The sequence below is a fragment of the Oncorhynchus masou genome, chromosome 31 (genome assembly GCF_036934945.1).
Source record: "Oncorhynchus masou masou isolate Uvic2021 chromosome 31, UVic_Omas_1.1, whole genome shotgun sequence".
In the NCBI taxonomy this organism is placed as follows: Eukaryota; Metazoa; Chordata; class Actinopteri; order Salmoniformes; family Salmonidae; genus Oncorhynchus; species Oncorhynchus masou.
This window is the reverse complement of record NC_088242.1, coordinates 21,073,154-21,097,340: the sequence shown is the minus strand read 5'-3', so window position 1 is coordinate 21,097,340 and position 24,187 is coordinate 21,073,154. Positions and strand designations below refer to the sequence as shown.

Sequence of the window (24,187 nt, the reverse complement as noted above, 5' to 3'; positions counted from 1 at the left end):
CCTGTCAATCACCACATTCATATTGGCAGACTCAACAGCCTTGGTTTCTCAAATGACTTCCTCGCCTGGTTCACCAACGACTTCTCAGACAGAGTTCAGAGGGCCTGTTGTCCGGACCTCTGGCAGACTCTATGGGGGTGCCACAGGGTTCAATTCTCGGGCTGATTTTGTTCTCTGTATACATCAATGATGTCGCTCTTGCTGCTTGTGATTCTCTGATCCACATCTATGCAGATGACACGAAATTTCTGGCCCTTCTTCGGACGCTGTGTTAACTTCATTGGGATAGAGGGCAGCATTTTCACTTTTGAATGAAAAGCGTGCCCAGAGTAAATTGCCTGCTACTCAGTCCCAGATGCTAATATAGTATTAGTAGTATTGGATATAAAACACTCTGAAGTTTCTAAAACAGTTTGAATGATGTCTGTAAGTATAACAGAACTCATATGCCAGGCAAAAACCTGAGAAAAAAAATCAATCCAGGAAGTGGGAAATCTGAGGTTTGATGTTTTTCAACTCGGCCCCTATTGAAGATACAGTGGGATATTGTTCATCTCGCACTTCCTAAAGCTTCCACTAGATGTCAACAGTCTTTAGAACATTGTTTCAGGCTTCTACTGTGAAGGGGGGCTGAATGAGAGGGGAATGAGTTAGATGTCTGGCAGAGAGCCACGGGCTCGTGACGCGCGGTCATGTGAGAGTTAGCTCGCGTTCCATTGCTTTTCTACAGACAAAGGAATTCTCCGGTTGGGAGATTATTGAAGATTTATGTTAAAAACATCCTAAAGATTGATTCTATACATCGTTTGACATGTTTCTATGGACTGTAACGGAACTTTTTGGACTTTTCGTCTGACCTTTCTGCTGGACTTGCACGCGCGTTTGGATTTGTTTACCAAATGCCCTAACAGTAGGAGGTATATGGACATAAATTATTAACTTTATCGAACAAATCAAACATTTATTGTGGAACTGGGATTCCTGGGAGTGCATTATGATGAAAATCATCAAAGGTAAGTGAATATTTATAATGCTATTTCTGACTTCTGTTGACTCCACAACATGGCGGATATTTCTTTGGCTGTTTGGGCTCTGAGCGCCGTACTCAGATTATTGCATGCTATGCTTTTTCCTTAAAGTTTTTTTAAAATCTGAAAATGGTGTATCTATTATCAATGTTTAGTATGAGTATTTCTGTAAATTGATGTGGCTCTCTGCAAAATCACTACATGTTTTGGAACTACTGAACATAAAACGCCAATGTAAAATTAGATTTTAGGATATAAATATGCACTTTATCAAACAAACATACATGTATTGTGTAACATGAAGTCCTATGAGTGCCATCTGATGAAGCTCATCAAAGATTAGTGATGATTTTTTATCTATATTTTTGCTTTTTGTGACTCCTCTCTTTGGCTGGAAAAATGGCTGTGTTTTTCTGTGACTTGGTGGTGACCTAACATAATAGTTTGTGGAGCTTTTGCTGTAAACGCCTTTCTGAAATCCGACACTGTGGCTGGATTAACGAGAATTTTATCTTTAAAATGCTGCCTAATACTTGTATATTTGAGAAATTTGATTTATGAGATTTCTGTTGTTTGAATTTGGCGCCCTGCAATTTCACTGGCTGTTGGCGAGGGGTTCCGCGGAACCCCGTTCCCAGACAGGTTAACTAACCTCCAGACGAGCTTCAATGCCATACAACTTTCCTTCCGTGGCCTCCAACTGCTCTTAAATGAAGGTAAAACTAAATGCATGCTCTTCAACCGATCGCTGCCCACAACTGCCCGCCCGCCCAGCTCACTACTCTGGACGGTTCTGACTTAGAATATGTGGACAACTACAAATACCTAGGTGTCTGGTTAGACCGTAAACTCTCCTTCCAGACTCACATTAAGCATCTCCAATCCAAAATTAAATCTAGAATCGGCTTCCTATTTCGCAACAAAGCATCCTTCACTCATGCTGCCAAACACACCCTCGTAAAACTGACTATCCTACCGATCCTTGACTTCGGCGATGTCATTTACAAAATAGCCTCCAACACTCAGCAAATTGGATGCAGTCTATCACAGTGCCATCCGTTTTGTCACCAAAGCCCCATACACTACCAACCACTGCAAACTGTATGCTCTTGTTGGCTGGCCCTCGCTTCATATTCGTCGCCAAACCCACTGGCTCCAGGTCATCTATAAGTCTTTGCTAGGTAAAGCCCCGCCTTATCTCAACTCACTGGTCACCATAGCAGCACCCATCCGTAGCACACGCTCCAGCAGGTATATCTCACTGTTCACCCCCAAAGCCAATTCCTTCTTTGGCTGCCTTTCCTTCCAGTTCTCTGCTGCCAATGACTAGAACAAACTGCAAATATCACTGAAGCTGGAGACTCATATCTCCCTCACTAGCTTTAAGCACCAGCTGTCAGAGCAGCTCACAGATCACTGCACCTGTACATATCCCATCTGTAAATTGCCCATCCAACTACCTCATCCCCCATACTGTTATTTATTTTGCTCCTTTGCACCCCAGTATCTCTACTTGCACACACACCTTCTGCACATCTATCACTCTAGTGTTTAATTGCTATATTGTAATTATATTGCCACCATGGCCTATTTATTGCTTTACCTCCCTTATCCTACCTCATTTGCACACACTGTGTATAGACTTTTTATATTGTATTATTGACTGCGTGTTTAAAGGTGAAATAAATAAATAAAACATGATAGAGAATCGGAGTTCCATAAAGCCTTCGAGGGATCATAATTTACATATTTAATGGGCTTACTTTCCCGACTGCTGTTCATCTTTCACATGGCCTGTTGTAATTGATTCCTCTGTGTAATTGTTCCTGTACTTGTATTTAATCCCTAATTTGGGGTGGGGGTGGGGGGGTGCAGTGGGTAATATCCTCCCCTGTCATTGCAAAAGGCATATAATTAATGACTGCATCTGGTCAATGATTAACAACTCTGCCATGCTCCTCTCCATAGTTCTGGAGAGGAAAATCTCCACAAGGCAAAGTCGAGAGGAGCTGATAAGAAGAGGCGTTCTCATTCCCGATCAAGGTGAGTTATGGCGGGAAAATGTATGAAATCTAACAGTGTGCTAAGTGTTCCATTTGTTTATTATAGTATTGAGTAGAAGTCCTGCCCCAAACCCCCGTTTTCCTCTACGTCATCAGGAAGTGGAATACCACCTGATGTTAGCTGTTGCTACGATGAGGAAGAAACCCAAACTGCAGTTCCATCTAAGTTGTTTGTGTCCTCCTGGTACACTGTACTGTAGTCCCCTCCCACGCATTGTTTAACACCAATGTAACATTACCTCAAATCTGCGTCAAGGAAGACAAATGTAATTTTGTTCTTAGGGGAGCTAATCTAATGGTAAATGTCTCGAGACGGAAGCCTCCTTTCTTCTTACATTCCTTGTGTGTACTGTATAATTAATGGGTGTAGTAAAATATCTGTCAGTTAAATGTCAGCTAAAATGTACCCCATTCTCACCCCTTGCTAACTCTTAAATGTTTCATTTGCACCAGAGGACCCAGTGAAATCTGACAATCTAAATGGCCATGCAACGCCTAGTGTGGGGTCAGATGAGGTCAAAGTTGACATGGAGTCTCCGCAAACACCTTTGGAGGAGAAGACAAAGGGGTCGGAGAATGCTGAGGACAAAGCAGGTATACTGGAATGCTTTTAACGTGTTTGTCTGCAAGCAGGCCAAAGCTAAATGAAATGGCATGGTCTAAATCCATTCGGTGAGCTCCAATTGAATAATGTCTATTTTGGCTTTGACCTCCAAGCAGGAGTCTGAACAGAGCAATAACCCATCCACTAATGGTCAATATCACCCTTTTAGACCTGCATGAGTATTGCCATCTGAAGCTTTTTAAATGTTGTGGGGGTTCCTCAATTCAATTTTTCCATCCCATATCTATTAACACGTCTTCATTGCTGTTGATCTTTTAGCAGTAGCCCCTGACTGATAGGCATAATGCGGCACACTCCAGCAGAATGTATCCAGATACACCTATGTTAAATCTCCTTGACAGTCAGATAGGGAAACGAAAGAGCAGAAATCCCCTATTCTTAAGCGCTGCAGACAAAAGGAGGCTGTCACTTCTGCAATGATCAAAGGCCCTCAGTACTCTACTGACCATAACAATATGGGCCTCTGGAGCCAGAGCTCTAGCCTCTTCAGATCAATAGTAAGCCAATCTACTGCTGGGGCGGCAGGTAGCCTAGTGGTTAGAGTGTTGGTGCTGTAACCAAAAGGTTGCTAGAGCTGGTAAAAATGTGTCATTCTGAACAAGGTAGTTAACCCACTGTTCCTAGGCCATCATTGTAAATAAGAATTTGTTCTTAACTGACTTGCCTAGTTAAATAAAGGTTAAATAAAAAATAATACTGCTGCCCACTTAATACTGCTGACCAAAGACAAACTGGGATGACCTGCTAGAGCTCTCTCCAACAACACATTCAAAGTGGTTCTGCTGGTCAGTGCGGTTCAGGAAGACTGTAATAACCAAAAAAGGTTTAAACAAATCAAAATATATTTTATATTTGAGATTCTTCAAAGTAGCCACCCTTTGCCTTGATGACAGATTTGCACACTCTTGGCATTCTCTTAACCAGCTTAAGCTGGAATTCTTTCCCAACAGTCTTGAAGGAATTACCACATATGAGCACTTGTTGGTTGTTTTTCCTTCACTCTGCGGTTCAACTCATCCCAAACCATCTCAATTGGGTTGAGGTCGGGTGATTGTGGAGGCCAGGTCATCTGATGCAGCATCATCACTCTCCTTCTTGGTCAAATAGCCCTTACACAGCCTGTAAGTGTGTTGGGTCATTGTCCTGTTGAAAAACAAATGATAGTCCCAAAAAGCTCAAACCAGATGGGATGGTGTATTGCTGCAGAATGCTGTGGTAGCCATGCTGGTTAAGTGTAGATGCAGTCACCAAAGCCCCATATACCACCCACCACTGTGAACTGTATGCTCTCGTTGGCTGGCCCTCGCTTCATATTAGTTTCCAAACCCACTGGCTCCAGGTCATCTATAAGTCTTTGCTAGGTAAAGCCCTGCCTTATCTCAGCTCACTGGTTACCATAGCAGCACCCACCCGTAGCACATGCTCCAGCAGGTATATTTCACTGGTCACCCCCAAAGCCAATTCCTCCTTTGGCCGCCTTTCCTTCCAGTTCTCTTCTGCCAATGACTGGAACGAACTGCAAAAATCACTGAAGCTGGAGACTCATATCTCCCTCACTAGCTTTAAGCACCAGCTGTCAGAGCAGCTCACAGATCACTGCACCTGGACATAGCCCATCTGTAAATAGCCTATCAAACTACCTCATCCCCGTACTGTTATCTATTTCATTTATTTTTGCTCCTGTGCACCCCAGTATCTCTACTTGTACACTCATCTTCTGCACATTTATCACTCCAGTGTTTAGTTGCTATATAGTAATTATTTCGCCACTATGGCCTATTTATTGCCTTACCTCTGGTATCCTACCTCATTTGCACACACTGTATGTAGACTTTTTTTTCTACTGTATTATTGACTGTATATTGTGTTTATTCCATGTGTAACTGTGTTGTTGTTTGTGTCGCACTGCTTGGCTTTATCTTGGCCAGGTCGCAGTTGTAAATAAGAACTTGTTCTCAACTATCCTACCTGGTTAAATAAAGGTGAAATAAAATAAATAAAAATACATACATACATACATACATACATACATACATACATACATACATACATACATACATACATACATACATACATACATTGTATCATACAGGGCGCAACGAGTTTTGATCAGTCATGGAAATAAAAGTGATGAAAAAAGTGTGCTAAAAAGAAGATGGAGGACAAGATACTGGAGTTTTGGTGCTGGTGCAGCCAACTAGTGCTATATTGTCAAAACAATACGATATATCATCTAAAATAATATCCCGATATGTAAATGTATCCAAAAAAAATGTATTCTCCCAACATCATAATGCACATTAGGTTGGAGGTCAGGTTATGTCTGTTAGACTTCGCTTCCTACCTTAGATATGCACATGATGGAGCCACTTTAGGTTCTTGACTTTTACGAGTATTAGCTAGACACATTTTTCTACATGGTCCCACCCTTGTGTTTGTCTCTCCCTGACTCCCTCCCTCTGGGTTTGGTAAATTACAGGAGAGGTTGCTCTGCTCCCCCCTCCTCTACCTCTCTTAGTAAGGAATGAAATCAAAGCTACTCCAAAAGGAAACCAGGCCAGAACGCGGGAGGCTAAAAAACATCCCACCACCGCTCCTCCCAAATCAGCTGGTGGGGCTACAGCAGGGCGCAGGGATGGGACCGCTGGTGTTAAAAAGCTGCCCAAAAGCACAGGCAAGCAAGCTTCCGCTCTGCCGGCCAAACAAAACCCTCGAAACAATTACATTGGGAACGGTGAGTATCAGTGGCACTGGTTGGTTGGGAGAGAGCCCTGTTGGCATGGAGAATGTACCCGTCTTTGCATGTGGAAGGCCTCCCACTGCCCATCAGTGCATCCCTCCTTGTTCCCCTTTAGGATTGAATGGTAGTGTCCATGCTAGAAGGCTAGGGATTTGCAGTAGTTGAACGTTTAATTGTTATTGTTGTGAAACAGGAAGTGAGGAGAGTGTGTACAGAGTTCCGTGCAGAGACTTCTCCATTTTCAGACAGCATAGCACTACAATAAGATATGCTGTGTACTGTGTGTCCCATCTTTGTTCCCCTGCCTGCCTGCCAGCCTCCAAGGGTTTCTGAAAACCCTTGCTTTTTTTGTCTTTGGTGCATGACTATCTGGTTCATGGATCGTTTGGTTTCCCAGGGCAATGTGGCCATGTCTCATGTCTGTGTGTGCGCCAGCGTCCGTGCATGTGACTTGTTTGACCCCACTGGAGTAAACTGCACTACCCAGGGACAATTGTGTTGATTGTAATGGGCATGTCTAACTTGATATTTTATGAGTTTCTTAGAAGAAATGCCAGATTTTGGGCTCTTTCTGTTTCTGTTTAATATCCATTGTTATCCTCTTCCTATAATAATTTTGAGTGCACATTGTTCTCTTGTTGAGTGTCAGTAGTTTATTTGGTTTTGAATAGCTTTTGTATATCTGCCAAATGGCTTATCCACATTACGACCTCTTTCACAGCCACAAATAATATTTGACTTAGACCCTGGCCATGACCCCACTCTATGAAGGTGTCTCAGGGAGAGTTGGGATATGCAAAAAAGGAAGGCTTATAATACACACTTGTACATGTGTGAAATAGGACAAATATAAGCACCAACCAAATTATTATTATTATTTTACTCTTCTTATTCCGTCACATGACCCCCAACATTCTATAGAAGTAATATATGTTTTTTGTCAGGGACAATGCATCATTAACTGTTAATGTGTCAGACTTAGACAAAAGGCTCATGTTCATCTGTAGTGCCTGGGCAGGTCATTTGACATGAAGGCACTAACAAAAGCGCATAAAATGCTACAGGACATCAGACAGTTTTTGCCGTTGTGTTTAATATAAATCTAATGAAGTTTCCTTTCCTCTCAGCCAAATCCTCTCATCCTAAGAAAACTGGAGGCACATCCAAGAGCACGGCCCAGTCCTCATCCTCCTCATCGTCCACACCGCGTACCACAAAGACCTCCAAGGACAGGCCTGCCAACCCAACTGGGACAGAGAAGACAAACAAGCGCATCCTCCAACTAGTAACTGACCCTTCCAGCTTCTCTGGAGCTCCCAAGGCTTCCCCAGAGACAGTCAGCCTTTCTGGGGAGAGACGGGTCCCGGGCACTGGGCATAGGAACCAGTGGTGCAAGGAGGAGCCCTCTTCTGGCCCAGAAGGCAGGGCTACTGGTCAGAATGACTCTTCTCTGACTGGAATGGGTAAAGACAATGCCTCAGGAGCCAGTCCTCAGGACCCAGGGGAGAAGGCCCCTCTGGTCAACAACACCACTGAGGACACTTTCTTCACCGAGTCTCATAGCGAGAGCTGCATGGAGGAAGCCCTGGGGACCGGGGAAGATGGAGGTGTTGACCCTGGGCAACAGTGGGGGGACGCAGACCATGAGTTAGAGAAACGTCAGTGGTATGTATCGATACTGCAACACTGATCTATAGGCTTCTAGTGCAGAAAAACCCTATGGGAAGACCTGGGTCAAACACACTTTCAAGTATTTAAGATATGTGAGGTACACTTGATGTAGCTTGAATTCTGCACTTTTGGAGCTGTTCCATTGAACCAGACCAGACCAATTCAATTAAATAAGTATTTGAAAATAATTGAGTTATATATTTGACCCAGGTTGGAATTAAACTGAAGAAAATAAAATGTTGTCTTACATCATAATTGCTGTCATGAAACTTTAGAATGAAATCTGGTGGCATTGGAGGGAAAGCTCTTTACCGCAATCATGATTCCCAAAATAGTACAGTATGCTTTAGAAAACTCCATTGAATACCTGGTGTAATTCTTGCTGCATGTGTAGTGTAAATCAATATGAAAAGTTTCAAGTATATTACATGATGTGGCAATGTTGTTCGTCATTCTCAGTGTTTTGCAGCTTGAGATGGTTAGTGTTGGGAGTCACACAGTACTGCAGAAAATGGCACAGCAGTGTGAAAAGCTATCCTGTGTGGAAACATAATTATGATAGGTTTTGCTTTACTGGATTATTTCCCACTGGAATTGCACTTGGTCATGTGTTTAACAGTAAGGTCATCACAAAGGTCAAAGTCTATAAATGTACAATACTCGACCTTATAGCCACTACCACCTCATAGTATGCATTCTAAAAGCTGTTGTGCTTAGTTTTCAACCTTCACATTTTACTATGTGCTGTATTCTTAGATGGCTCCTCATTGCTGAAGTACTGTTCTGATGATGAACGGCACCACAGCTTGAGTTCAAAGCCCAGAAAATGCTGTTAATATTTTAGCAGCATTAGCAGCCTAGTTTACCATTTACCGCTACCTGGATTCAGTATTGTCATAATTCATAATGGCTGCTTTGTAATAGGGAGTAACCTATTTAGCCCTCTATTTAAACATTTGGTGGTGTGGCAAATGGTTGTCTCTCTCTCACACACACACACACGTCTGAGTCAGCATAGATGTCATAAATGGCCTTCATAGCCCTGAGCTGAACTGGTTTAACTTGAATTGGGACAGTAAGTCACAGAGCTCTGTCTGTGTTATAGGCCTTAAACCATTTGGAAAGATGATAGTTCACATTACTTGCATGATACCAGATTCATGAGGAAAAGACTGTTGGGAAAGAAAAGGCCCGTTTTCACCAATGTTTTTGGTCTATATACCCTTCATTAGAGTTTGTATATCGACATTTTCCATTATGCAACAAGGAAAACAATGGACATGATAAATAAATCAGAAGACAAATCAATCGGGTAAGAATAGTTTATCAGGGTTTTGGTGATGTGACTCCAGGCCTACCAATGGGATTGGAGAGAAGAAGCTCCACAGTGTTAACCTGGAGAGCCCAGAGGTTACAGTCATCCCAGACAGCACTACGGAGTCTGACTACCAGTCCACAGTCAGCGACTCCGACTCAGATGGGCCCATCCTCTACCGAGACGAAGACGAGGATGAGGAAGACGAGTATACCACAAGTAAGGAATCCGTCGCAGATATAGAAGCTTAAAGCTCATTGAATTCTAGCCTTTTTAGTCAGTCAGCATGTGTTAAATGTCTGTCTGTCCAGCCTTTGCAACAAATTAGTCCGTAGCCACTCGTGCACTAGAAACAAGGACTTGAAACAAGAACAAAAAAAAGGACTAGAAACAAGGACTAGAAAGAAGGACTAGAAACAATGAGAAGAACTTTGATAACAATCTCATTAATTGTGTTTCCACACTCTTTATTGGTGGTTTTATATGTACTTTTTGACTTCTATTTTATATTTACTGCACAGCACACATTCCTATAAAGCCATACTCTTGTCCTCTGACTCAGCCCATTTTAAGACTCTCTGGGGGCAGCCTGCATGGCATTCGCTGGGGGAAGGGGCTAGCTAGATTTTCATGTTCATTATTGTTTATTTAGGCTCCCTAGCCAGTAAGATCCGCCGCAGGGACACCCTGGCCATCAAACTGGGCAACCGGCCCAGCAAGAGAGAGCTGGAGGAGAAGAACATCCTGCCTCGAACCTCTGAGACTGAGAGGCAGGAACTCCGGCAACAGATTCACTCCAAGCTAGTGAGGTACAGAGTACACCCATAGAGTCTCACACACACACACGCCTACACATGCATTGTGTGTATTTAATCTGAAATAACTGTTCTGGTGTGAGATTTCCGAAAACTTGGTAGCACTAAAATCCCCTTTCATCCAAGGGACTTAAGATGATCTTAGTGCTACAAAGCTTTTGGGGAACTCACCCCTGTTCCCAAATCACTGAGGTATTGTCTCGTTTCATTCTCCCTCTGTCCCTCACAGACGACTTAGTCAGAGGCCCAGCACTGAGGAACTGGAGCAGAGGAACATTCTGAAACGTGAGTGACGACAGACAGACAGCACCACATTGGCCCCAGTCAGACAATCCCTTAGTACTGTACAAGACATTTCCCCCACACAAGGTCTGTTTGTCTTCTGGCTTTGGTCATGTGTGTTTTTCAGATTATATACTGAACAAAAATATAAACGCAACAGTCAAATCTTTGAAATTGTTACTAGAGTTACAGTTCATATAAGAAAATCAGTCAATTTAAATTTAAAAAAATTAAGCCCTAATCTATGGATTTCACATGACTTGGAATACAGGTATACATCGGTTGGTCACCGATACCTTTAAAAAAACAGATGGGGGCGTGGATCAGAAAACTAGTCAGTATCTGGTGTGAGCATAATTTGCCTCATGCAGCGCGACAGATCTCCTTTGCATAGTTGATCAGGCTGTTGATTGTGGGCTGTGGAATGTTGTCCCACTCCTCTTCAATGGCTGTGCGAAGTTTCTGGATATTGGCAGGAACTGGAATACGCTGTTGTACACGTCAATCCAGAGCATCCCAAACATGCTCAATGGGTGACATGTCTGGTGAATATGCAGGCCATGGAAGAACTGGGACATTTTCAGCTTCTAGTAATTGTGTACAGATCCTTGTGACATGGGGCCGTGGATTATAATGCTGAAACATGAGGTGATGGTGGCGGATGAATGGCATGATAATGGACCTCCATGGATCTCGTCACGGTATCTCTGTGCATTCAAATTTCCATTGATTTTAAAATGTAATTGTGTTTGTTGTCTGTATGCCTACCCATACCATAACCCCACCGCCACCATGGGCCCTTTTTTCAAAACGTTGACATTAGCAAACCACTCGCCTACAAGACGCCATACGTGGTCTGCGATTCTCTAAAACAACGTTGGAGGCAGTTTATGGTAGAGAAATTAACATTCAATTATCTGGCAACAGCTCTGGTGGACATTCCTGCAGTCAGCATGCAAATTGCACACTCCTTCAAAACTTGTCTGTGGCATTGTGTAGTGTGACAAAGATTCATATTTTAGAGTGGCCTTTTCATGTCCCCAGCACAAGGTGCACCGGTGTCATGATCATGCTGTTTAATCAGATTCTTGGATTATCTTGGCAGAGACCAACACTTTATATGTTGCGTTTATTTTTGTTCAGTGTAGATAGTTCAGTTCCACATGACCTAAACAGCTGATGACTTTATCCCATTCAGTCAAAGGTTGATGCTAGACCAGTTACGTTTTCATAAGGAGACAGTGTATGTGAATAGATTAGCCCCGCTGGAATCCAAGACAAAGGTGAAGTTGTTCTCCTGGCTTGGACAGCTGTGCATCAAGGTCTAATGGTGCATTGATGTGGGGGGAGGCCAGTTATCGACTGATGGCTCATCTACTTGCCCAGTTTATTGGTTAGTAAATCAATTTTGTGAAACACATTACACCAGATTGAGCATGACCAGTGAACATTAACATTTTTAAGAGGATAACATCTTGAGCTCTTATCGTGCCAGACAATGTTTTACATTTTTGGGTCAGAGAAGGTCAGGATAAAAGTCAATAGGAATGTGTTATTTATGTTTACCTGGTCATTCTCTAGAAGCTCATCTCCTAGAAGCTAACTTTGTTCTAAGCAAATCAAACTTAATCTAAAATGCATCGGAACACACTTTACAGAAAAATCTAAGGGCTACCATTTGATCAACAGGCTTAAAACATGTTCCTGAAATACAGTCAATGCTCACGTGGAGACTTCCTGTCTATTAAACAGGAAGCAGTGAAAGAAGGGGCCATTTTGTTGTTGTAATCTTGCTGGGGTGTTTACTGCATTATTTATGAGATCTTTGTGGTGGAATCATAATGCATGAGGCTAAGAGGGAGAGGGCAGTTAACTGACTGTTGCCTTATTGAAAGCAGATGGCAAAGGTTGCATGCCTCCCAGGGACTCTATGCACATCTGTCACACACTCAACAACTACCTGTTGAAGAATATAACACAGGTCTACACTGTGCTCTGGTTTAAAGAGTTGACTCTACCAAATCAAAGTTTGTCAGATGTTTTCAGACCTAAAAAGCAGACTGTTGAGAAGTCCATGTTCTAGGCCATCTGTTTTTGTAGATGCAGCCATATGGCACGTTCCAAAATCAATGGGAAAGATAAGCACTGTATCATTTCCAGACTTTCCATTAACCACATTGCTTAATTAATAATCACTATATTGGGCAGTGAAGTACCACCTTAGCCTACTTACAACTTCTTTTAATTTCACTGCAGAGACGAATGAAGCTGATAAACATGAAGCAATACAAGAGATTAAAAGGAGACTCTCCCGAAAGGTACTGTCATTTATACTTTATTTAAGCACGCCAGTACTAGGCTTGCTAAATGTCTGCATCTCATTAGACATAAAATTCATGTAATGACTCGTGTTGATACAGTGCATTCGGAAAGTATTCAAGCCCCTTGATTTTTTTCCCTCATTTTGTTACGTTACAGCCTTATTCTAAAATGTAATAAATTGTTTTTTTTGCTCCTCATCAATCTACAAACAATAACCCATAATGACAAAGACAACAATGTTTGACATTTTTGCACATTCATAAATAAATAAAATAATAATAATGAAATGTCACATTTACAAAAGTATTCAGACCCTTTACTCAGTACTTTTTTGAAGCACCTTTGGCAGCGATTACAGCCTCGAGACTTCATGGGTATGACGCTACAAGCTTGGCACACCTGTATTTGGGGAGTTTCTCCCATTCTTCACTGCAGATCCTCTCAAGCTCTGTCAGGTTGGATGGGGAGTGGCACTGCACAGCTATTTTCAGGTCTCTCCAGAGATGTTCGGGCTCTGGCTGAGCCACTCAAGGACATTCAGAGACTTGTCCCGAAGCCACTCCTGCGTTGTCTTGGCTGTGTGCTTAGGGTCGTTGTCCTGTTGGAAGGTGAACCTTGGCCCATGTCTGAGGTCCTGAGCGCTCTGGAGCAGGTTTTCATCAAGGGTGTCTCTGTACTTTGCTCCGTTAATCTTTCCATCTATCCTGACTAGTCTCCTAGTCCCTGCCGCTGAAAAACATCCCCACAGCATGATGCTGCCACCACCATGCTTCACCGTAGGGATGGTGCCAGGTCTCCTCCAGGCATGACACTTGGCATTCAGGCCAAAGAGTTCAATCTTGATTTCATCAAACCAGAGAATCTTGTTTCTCATGGTCTGAGAGTCTTTAGGTGACTTTTGGCAAACTCATGCACTTTTTACTGAGGAGTGGCTTCCGCCTGGCCACACTACCATAAAGGCCTGATTGGTAGAGTGCTGCAGAGATGGTTGTCCTTCTGGAAGATTCTCTAATCTTCACAGAGGAACTCTGAAGCCATGTCAGAGTGACCATTGGGTTCTTGGTCAACTCCCTGACCAAAGCTCTTCTCCTCCGATTGCTCAGTTTGGCCGGGCGGCCAGCTCTAGAAAGAGTCTTGGTGGTGGCAAACTTCTTCCATTTACGAATTATGGACGCCATTGTGTTCTTGGGGACCCAATTGTTTTGGTACCCTTCCCCAGATCTGTGCATCGACACAATCCTGTCTCGGAGCTCTACAGACAATTCCTTCGACCTCTTGGCTTGGTTTTTGCTTTGACATTAACTGCCAACTGTGGGACTTTTTATACACAGTTGAAGTCGGAAGTTTACATGCACCTGAGCCAAATACATTTGAACTCCGTTTTTCACAATTCCTGACATTTAATCCTAGTAAAAATTCCCTGTCTTAGGTCAGTTAGGATCGCCACTTTATTTGAGGAATGTATAATAGTAGAGAGAATGATTTATGTCAGCTTTTATTTATTTCATCACATTCCCAGTGGGTCAGAAGTTTACACACACTAAATTAGTATTTGGTAGCATTGCCTTTAACTTGAGTCAAACTTTTCAGGTAGCCTTCCACAAGCTTCCCACAATAAGTTGGGTGAATTTGGTCCCATTCCTCCTGACAGAGCTGGTGTAACTGAGTCAGGTTTGTAGGCCTTCTTGCTCGCACATGCTTTTTCTGTTCTGCTCAAAATTGTCTATAGGCTTTGTGATGGCCACTCCAATACCTTGACTTTGTTGTCCTTAAGCCATTTTGCCTTTGGAAGTATGCTTGGGGTCATTGTCCATTTGGAAGACCCATTTGCTACCAAGCTTTAACTTCCTGACTGATGTCTTGAGATGTTGCTTCAATATATCCACATAATTTTCCGTCCTCATGATGCCATCTTTTGTGAAGTGCACCAGTCCCTCCTGCAGCAAAGCACCCCAACAACATGATGCTGCCACCCCTGTGCTTCACAGTTGAGATGGTGTTCTTCGGCTTGCAAGCCTCCCCCTTTTTCCTCCAAGCATAACGATGGTAATTAAGGCCAAATAGTTATATTTTTGTTTCATGAGACCAGAGGACATTTTTTCAAAAAGTACCATCTTTGTCCCCATGTGCAGTTGCAAACCGTAGTCTGGCTTTTTTATGTCGGTTTTGGAGCAGTGGCTTCTTCCATGCTGAGCGGCCTTTCAGGTTATGTCGATATAGGACTCTTTCACTGTGGATATAGATACTTTTGTACCTGTTTCCTCCAGCATCTTCACAAGGTCCCTTGCTGCTGTTCTGGGATTGATTTGCACATTTCACACCAAAGTACGTTCATCTCTTGGAGACAGAACGCGTCTCCTTCCTGAGCTGTATGATGGCTGCGTGGTCCCATGGTGTATATACTTGCGTACTGTTGTTTGTACAGGTGAACGTGGTAACTTCAGGCGTTTGTAAATTGCTCCCAAAGATGAACCCGACTTGTAGAGGTCTACAGGTTTTCTGAGGTCTTAGCTGATTTCTTTTGATTTCCCCATGATGTCAAGCAAAGAGGCACTGAGTTTGAAGGTAGGCCTTGAAATACATCCACAAGTACACCTCCAATTCACTCAAATGATGCCAATTAGCCTATCAGAAGCTTCTAAAGCCATGACATCATTTTCTGGAATTTACCAAGCTGTTTTAAAGGCACAGTCAACTTAGTGTATGTTAACTTCTGACCCACTGGAATTGAGATACAGTGAAATAATCTGTCTATAAACAATTGTTGGAAAAACTACTTGTCATACACAAAGTAATGTCCTAACCGACTTGCCAAAACTATAGTTTGTTAACAAGAAATTTGTGGAGTGGTTGAAAAACGAGTTTTAATGATTCCAACCTAAGTGTATGTAAACTTCCAACTTCAACTGTTGACAGGTGTGTGCCTTTCCAAATTATGTCCAATCAATTGAATTTACCACATCTCATTGATGATCAATGGAAACAGGATGCACCTGAGCTCAATTTCGAGTTTTTACTTTGTCATTATAAGGTGTTGTGTGTAGATTGGGGGAATGATTTAATCAATTGTAGAACAAGGCTGTAATGTAACAAAATGTGGAAAAAGTCAATGAGTCTGAGTACTTTCTGAATGCACTGTATATTTGGTACACAGATCCATCTGGTGGACACAGCTGGAACTGAAATAACTGGAACCAAACACATGTCAAACTCATGTAGACTGAATATATGGACTGAACTCAATATAATGAATTACCAAACAATGTCTTAATTTCTGAATTACCAAACACATTTCTAACTCATTTGTTCCTTGTCAGTTAGTTAACTTTTTTTTTTTTTTACAAAAAATTGTACAAATGTGTGTAAATTGTAAAATTCAGCAATCGTATGACATACGATGCATACAGTGCATACTGTAGGGCATTCCAACTCCGTGTGAGCAGCATGCCTCAAAGTGTTACATCAGGCTTTAAATTCCCCAGATTGCTCGCCCCCAGTGGTGGTAGGGAGGGAAGAGGGGATTGGCCAGTGTTAGGCCAACGAGGCTTGACCTCAGCTATATTGAGAACCGGAGTCTAGTTCCAACACTGTGCTCCCGTATGGCACCGTTGAAGGAGTTCAACTTTTCCCACAACTCTCTACCCATCTTCTCCCAGGCCCCAAATGTTTTATCTACAAGTCCCAATTTACAGTTGTCAATCACTGGTTACTTGTGTGTGTGTGTGTAGCTGAGTGTGAGGCCCACAGTAGCAGAGCTGGTGGCTCGGCGGATTCTGCGCTTCAATGAGTATGTGGAGTGCACAGATGCTAAGGACTATGACCGCCGTGCAGACAAACCCTGGACCAGGCTCACTCCAGCTGACAAAGTGGGTCCCAGACTCCTACTGTATGATTTTATTGCAAGAGAACCTAAAATACATGACATTCATAATGTGATTAAATACTTGGAATAAGACAGGTGATAAAAAGGTGTAATTAAAAAACGTTTTGTTAGAATTGTATTCCTCATGCATACCACATACTGGCCAGCAACTGAACCATACAGTAAATACATTACACACAAACAATAATAAAGATGTATCATTTAAAGCGGCAATATGTAACTTTTTGGGCAACCTGAACAAATTCACATAGAAATGTGAGTTATAGATATGTCATTCTCATTGAAAGTGATGTTCTATGTGCACTATTTCTATGTTTCCCATTCTTAAGTTTTGATTTTGCGCCTTTAACTTTCAGTTTTGTACACTAGCTTCAAACAGCTGAAAATACAATATTTTGGGTTATTGAAAATATATTTCACAGTGGTTTAGATTGTACAATGATTCTCTACACTATGCATTTCTTATTTTGTCACAAGCTGAATTTAGGCAAATTATTCTAATTTTAGCAACCAGGAAATGGTGGAGCGATTTCTGCATATTGCATCTTTAATCTTCAGTTATATGAAACATGTTTACCTATCTGAAAGTATTGAAGTTTTTTTTGTAGTTCTTCTTTGTAAATGAAGACTTTGATCTTGAATGTTTATATTCCATCAGGCTGCTATCCGTAAAGAACTGAATGAGTTCAAAAGCAAAGAGATGGAAGTTCATGAAGAGAGCAAGCAATTCACCAGGTAATGACAACTTTGACCTTATTGACCCCCAGCCATTATACTACATTATGTTATGAGTCAAACAAGATAATAAACTGCTGATTGATTTAGTCCTAGAATGCAGTGTACTATAATAGGTAGACTGCCGTTCTGAATCAACAGCATCTGTTGTCCCCGTGCCTTGGCAGGTTCCATCGACCCTGAGGTGTCTATTTCTCCAATGGGGGTCCTGGTCAGCTGCCGGACCTGCCTGAGGGCTCTTTCTTCCAGCTGCCCTGTGTCCCGCTGTGGGCTTCACCGAAGCCTGGAGCCTAGATGCCCCTAGGCACGGACACATGGACAATGTCCCCTGGGGCAAACTTGTCTCCAGCCTTTAGAGATCAATGACATTGACATTGGGCCACACCTGGTTACACAGACCAGACTGAGCTTTAGTGTTGTGTGGAAAGATACAGAGAGAGAGAGACCAATATCCATTAAGAGAACGTGAATGGGCCGAGCCCATGCCCATTCACCGTCTTTGCACACCATGAAGAAACAAAACTGTTGCACTTTGTAACACAGCGCTGATTGAATTACCCACATACTGTACCTGTTGGCTTCCCCTAACGCCCCCTAACAAACTTTGACCAAGTCCCTGTGGAAGGGAAATGGTTTTGCAACTATGGCGATGTTGTAGGTTAGGCAAGTCCAGCCAAGGGTAACGGTAATCAAATAAATTCAGCTTAAACGGTGCAATTAAATGCTTACTTGCGAGCTTCCTCAACAGTGCAATGAAAAATATAAACAAATAAAAAAAGTAAACACATATTCATAACGTAATGTAAGTGCATGGAAAGGAGTGTTGAAGGAAGAATGGTCACTTTTACTGCCATGTGGTTTTGATGGTGGAAATAAAAGTGTTTTAGGTCTTGTTTTAAGGGGTGATTGTTCATGCTGATCTTAAAGTGGCTGGGACTACATGAATTGTGCCTAGAAACTAAACATTATGTATCATTACTATATGTGTCATGCTTTTTGGAACTGTAAGTTACCATTATTGAGCATATCTTTATGGGGACAGAGAAGAGTGGACCCTTTTGATTGGTGTAGGTGATTCTTTGCAAATACCCCTTTATCTGCAAGTCATCCAGTGAGTTTCCAAATTTAGAACAAGTTCAGACAAAATTGGTCTGCTTTTGATTGGTTGAGCTGTTCGTAATGGATGGTCTGTGTAGTTTGAAAGGATGTGGTAAATGTTAGCATTTTACAGACCGAGATAAATCCATCAGGAGCTTTTTTCCTAATCATAAAATGTCCAAAATGTCTTTTGTAAAGCATTTCTTTGACATTTCTGTGATCAGGTACACCAATCCATCAGAATTTATATTAATTTCAGACTGCTAAGGGCATGTGTAGAATATTGGAGGAGAACCACAGTATTCATGTCCATTTCTTTCTCATTCTATGGATTTTCTGTAAGAAAATGTATATCTGATGCATGATCACAACTTTACTGCCAATTACCTGATAGATTTTTACATTGATGTGATGAAGAGGACAATTTTCGTAGTTTATTTTTAAACCCACCCCAATCTCGATTGATGGCGCTATGTGCTGTTCATATGTGAGTACTGTATCTTTGAATTATGTCATGTACATAATAGTAATGTATATGCAGTTATTGTCACTCCCATATTTATCATGCATATAGGTCTATACGTGCATCATATGCCTCTAAATGTCTTTATTTTTCAGTTGTTGATCACATAACTAGATACCATTTCTGTGAAACATCAACAGTGTATGCTCAGGAGGAAGATGCCATAACCCTTCAGTATTAGCTACATAGACTGAAAGTGACCCCATGGCCACTGAATTGGTGTCACATGTTGACTTAGACATCCATTAGGATGTCATGTATATTGATGAAAATACACACTGAATGTCTCACCGTCATTGTGTATTGGTTTGTATGAGATTCCCTTTTTTCGTACTGCTTCTGTGATCATTGTGCACAATGGCTTTAAAGTGGCCAGGATCCAAATGTTTTCGAAGTGTGTTTGTGTTGAAAATCATCTGTGCAGTGGAAAGTAATGTGTCTGCCTGGCCTGAGCCCACCGTGCAGTCAACTGTGAAGCCATTGAGTGGGTCAATTAAAAGCTGAGCAGGGGGGGGTGCACTCGTTCTCAGTGGCATATTGTCTGTCTATCTGGTCCTTGGCCATTGATTCCCGTTGAGAAGGGATAGTCCAAAGCACCTCTGTGGATCTAGGCAGCATCAAGTGCCAAAAGTAAAAAGTTCAGTCTCTTAGAAGGGTCAAACTTACAGGCAGAACTGCACACTTGACCAAAAACCACACGTCTCTCAAGTAGTATTCTTTGTCATATTTTGAAGCAGTGTATCTCTGTGCTGGAAATATATGTAGCTAATATGTGTGTGGAAGATACTTTATGTGAATGTCTATTGGAGTGGAATGGGTTACTTTTGAGCCGTTTGTTTGACACCTGCTAAACTCACATTTTATGCAAACACACAGATGGTTTAAAAGTTGCTTAAGACATTTGATATTTTACTAGAAGTAAGACAGATGTAGCATGTCAATTTGTATCACTTTCCATTGGGTTACATCAACACAACTCACATGGATGGGGGTTTATTGGTTTCAGTTTGTAGGTTAATGTAGGAGTTGCAGTCAAACCGACATTGCTTGTCAGTGGAGGCTGCTGAGGGGGAGAACGGCTCATAATAATGGCAGGAACGGAGGGAATGGAATGGCATCAAACACCTAAAAACCATGTGTTTGATGTACTTGATACCATTACTGATTCCGCTCCCATCATTACCTTGTGGTGCCACCAACCTCCTACTTACATTTGTGCACATATTTGTGATATTGGCCATTGGTTTCACAGGCTCAGCAATATGACATGACATCGGTATACAGCGAGGCGACTTCATGTTTACAGCCATGAACAACAACAGAGTGTGTGAGCTTGTTTTGCACAGCCGGGGGACACCGAACCATGTAACCAAAGGCAGAGTTTGCTGTTGCAATCAATTGCTGTTGAGTCGGGGGCAGCAAAGGTGGGTCACTAACTAAAACACGATAGATAAGGACTAATTGTCAGACAGATCAAAAAAGCAAGACTTATTTCACAGACAGCACCATGACACTTCCATTTGTCTCTGATTCAAATGGCTATTAACATTTGTTAATCTGAAGTGCTAACTCCGCCCACCCGGGCAACAGCCAAGGGACCGGGCCTTGCAAAACAAGCTCGCTCCATTTCAAATCTGCCAACATTGCTTCTATTAGCTGTTTCCAAATTGTGCCCTCCTTTGCGGCATGCCTACAATGGGAAGAGCCAATAGTAGTAATAATAATACATGGGACTTATATAGCTCTTTACAATTGTAGAAACTTAAACAATGCCAGACTAACAACAGGAAGAAACATGAAACAAAAAGAAGGGGGTAGGGCTTGAAGGTAGGAAAATAATGGGGCGGCTAAGGTAGATTGATCAGTCCCTAGCCCTGTTTATACCTGGTGCTAACATGTGTCCTTTGCCCTAATCTTGTCTACATTATGATTGTGCCCGTATATTTAGACAGGTGTAGACAATTTAAAAGACTTGTTGTGATCAGATCTTGTAAGTGTAAACTGACATGATCAGCACAATATCTGGATGAAGCACACATGTAAGAACTAAGTATAAACAGGGCTAGTGATGAGTTTATTTTGGGGATCTCGTCCTTTGAAAAAGAAGAGGCAGACTAGTTATTGACATCTTTAAGAATCAAGTTGCCTAGTTATTAAAGGTTAAAAAAAATATATAGAAAGTTGCCCCTTTGTGTGGGATGATGTCATACTGATGAGTAAGTATGCTGTAATCAATGGAGCAGTCTAGCCAGTAAGGGACAGAACATTCATATTGTACACCCTCACCTTGAAAGAGTGAAACTTTCTAATAACTCTCCCATCAAATATTTTTTGATCAAAACCACTTAATAGCCTTTATTGTCCGAGGTGCCACTTCCACGTTGTACACCCTCACCTTGAAATATTTAAACTCTTTTCTACTAAGTCTCCTATCAAATCTGTTTTGATCAAAACAGCGTAGCTGCTATCTTCAGAGGCGCCAGGCCTGTAATAGAAGATTTAAATGATATTTACAGTGTTTTTCTCGCATCTTGTTTACTCCCCTGCTGCTGAAATGTCCACAATTTGTTCAGGTAGAGATCAAGTGAAATGAAATACTTTAAAAAATGGTGTCCTGGCTTGATAATTTGATGTATTGTAAGAATTATTTCACAACTATAGAAAGTTTTAATTTAGACCTAGACTATGCATTGACCTTGACGTTGTTTAGTGGTCATTTAACGCTCTTCTAATCATATCTGGAACACAGTGTAGCTACTATTATAACTCATAATTATATATCACAGACCAAGGGTCGCAAAATGCAATGCGGCCCACTCTAATTGAAGTTGATGAAGCCAGGCGTTACATCCATGTTTCAATTCTCTTAAGGGTTAAAAATCCTTTAACCTGTCTCCTCCCCTTCATCTACACTGATTGAATTGGATTTAACAAATTACATCAATAAGGGATTATAGCTTTCACCTGGTCAGTCTATGTCATGGAAAGAGCAGGTGTTCCTAATGTTTTGGACAATCAGTGTACACACCAACGTATGACAAATCCCTCAGGACTGCCATGAAAATTATTTCTGTGCTTTCCAATTGACCTTTTAATTTGAATTAATTTAACGACTGCAATGAAGTGAAATGAATCAAATGGAAAAATGCATATTTTAAGGAGAAATTAAAATCAGTCGATACAAATCCAACTTGAATATTAATAGATGTTGTTGGTAGCAATGTCATTTCAGACTAGGATAGCTGAACCTATTATAAGGGTTGTGATATACTGCTCTGAACAGGTTGCAAATGGCTTTCACGATAAATCAAGTATTGTTCCCCTACTAAATACCACTATACAAGTTTAAGTTACTGTATTGTGGCAGGTAAATGCTTTTTAAAGGTTGCTAAATGAACCACATGTCCTCTTTGTGCTCCTCGTAGACTGCATGTCACTTTAATTGGTCATAGACTGCTACCAAAGTACATTAAAGGATAAATTGATAACCCAATTTTTCACAGCTCATCTGCCATACCAGCCTTCCAGCTATCTGCAGAGGCTTCGGCGGCATGTGTGTAATGAAAGTGCCTCTGTGAACGGGTTAAGTGAAGCGGCTCATCCTAGCTAAGGCTCTGACTAAATGATGACACGTTTGCTCAATCTGCCCTCAGTCTGTCTTGTAGATGTCATGCACCTGGAAAATGTGATTTCACTTGCAGGATGACTTTCCCTATCTGGTACACTGCCTAGGTTTGTATTCCATCTTGATCTATAAATAATTCACAAAAGGCAGTGTTCAATCTGTTTTTCTCCCAGATGGATGTTCCTCTTTGTGAACCTGGGATTTATCCATTTGAATGTTTTCTATTACTTCCTTATGAGTTTAGAGAACAGAGGGATACAGTGAGATTAAAGTGCTTCTTGTGTCGCTCTGAATCCACGATATGGCAGAGGTTGAAAAGCCTTAACACATACGTTTTCTCAACAACAGGTTATTGTCAATAATATCAAAGGCTGCACTGAAATCAAACAGTACAGCTCCCTAAATCTTCTTATCAATTTCTTTCAAGCAGTCATCGGTCATGTATGTCATTGAGGAACATAAGCATGCTGAAAGTCTGTTAATTTATTGACAGAGAAATAGCATTGTATTTGTTCAAGAAGAAAAAAATGTCAACAGTGTGCTAAGAGCTGGCAGCAAGCTGATAGGTCTGCTGTTAGAACCAGTAAAGGCTGCTTCTTGGGTAGCGGAATGACTTTGGCTTCTCTCCAGCCCTGAGGACAAAGACTTTCCTCTAGGCTCAGATTAAAGATAATTATGACAGATAGGAGTGGCTATAGTGTCAGCTACCATCCACAGTAGCTTTCCATCTAAGTGATCAATACATGTGCAAGATCTTGTTCCTGTAATGTTTGTAAACACCCTGGTAGGTTGATTATTAACCTGAACCAAATTACAGGCACTTGATTACAGACAAGTTGATGAAAACCAGTCAATATTCAGGTCCCCAAAAAAGTAGACCTCTGGGTTTACATCAAATACAATATCAAGCATTTCACTCATATTATTTAGATACTGACTTATCACTTGGTGCCTATAGCAACACCCCAAAAGAAAAGGCTTTCGATGTGCCAAGTGAACCTGCAACCACAACACTTGACATACGATGTTCTTTAAGCATTACAGGGATATGGCTCTGAATATATACAGCCACACCTCACCCATACAGATTCCCGTTTATTCTATAGATTTTATAACCTTGTATTGCTACTGCTTTATCATCAAATGAAAACAATTGCTAATATATGAATGTTATCTGATGTTAGCAAATTATAGATTACATTAATCTTATTTCTAAGGCTAAATATATTAATATGTACTATTTTCAGGCCTTTCCTGAGTAGCTTATCAGAGATAGACTTGGAAAAGGGCAAACAAAGCAAGAAAAGAAATATATACATTCAGCAGTCCATAATCAGTTTGTGTGTGTGTGTGTGTGTGTGTGTGTGTGTGTGTGTGTGTGTGTGTGTGTGTGTGTGTGTGTGTGTGTGTGTGTGTGTGTGTGTGTGTGTGTGTGTGTGCGTGCGTGCGTGCGCGCTGCGGG

The 24,187-nt window shown here is 41.6% G+C and overlaps 1 protein-coding gene across 1 annotated transcript in view; it reads left to right on the top strand.

Moving 5' to 3' along the window:
• The window catches only part of phactr2 (phosphatase and actin regulator 2), a 49,099-nt gene extending 29,474 nt beyond the window's left edge, over nucleotides 1–19,625 (top strand). The window contains exons 3-12 of the mRNA XM_064950322.1: nucleotides 2,997–3,071; nucleotides 3,545–3,685; nucleotides 7,584–8,121; nucleotides 9,480–9,661; nucleotides 10,095–10,251; nucleotides 10,487–10,542; nucleotides 12,796–12,857; nucleotides 16,590–16,727; nucleotides 17,403–17,479; nucleotides 17,647–19,625. Coding sequence (XP_064806394.1) covers nucleotides 2,997–3,071; nucleotides 3,545–3,685; nucleotides 7,584–8,121; nucleotides 9,480–9,661; nucleotides 10,095–10,251; nucleotides 10,487–10,542; nucleotides 12,796–12,857; nucleotides 16,590–16,727; nucleotides 17,403–17,479; nucleotides 17,647–17,662 — 1,442 coding nt within the window. The 3' untranslated portion in view covers nucleotides 17,663–19,625. The remainder of the gene's footprint in view (nucleotides 1–2,996; nucleotides 3,072–3,544; nucleotides 3,686–7,583; nucleotides 8,122–9,479; nucleotides 9,662–10,094; nucleotides 10,252–10,486; nucleotides 10,543–12,795; nucleotides 12,858–16,589; nucleotides 16,728–17,402; nucleotides 17,480–17,646) is intronic.
• Nucleotides 19,626–24,187: the final 4,562 nt, after the last annotated feature.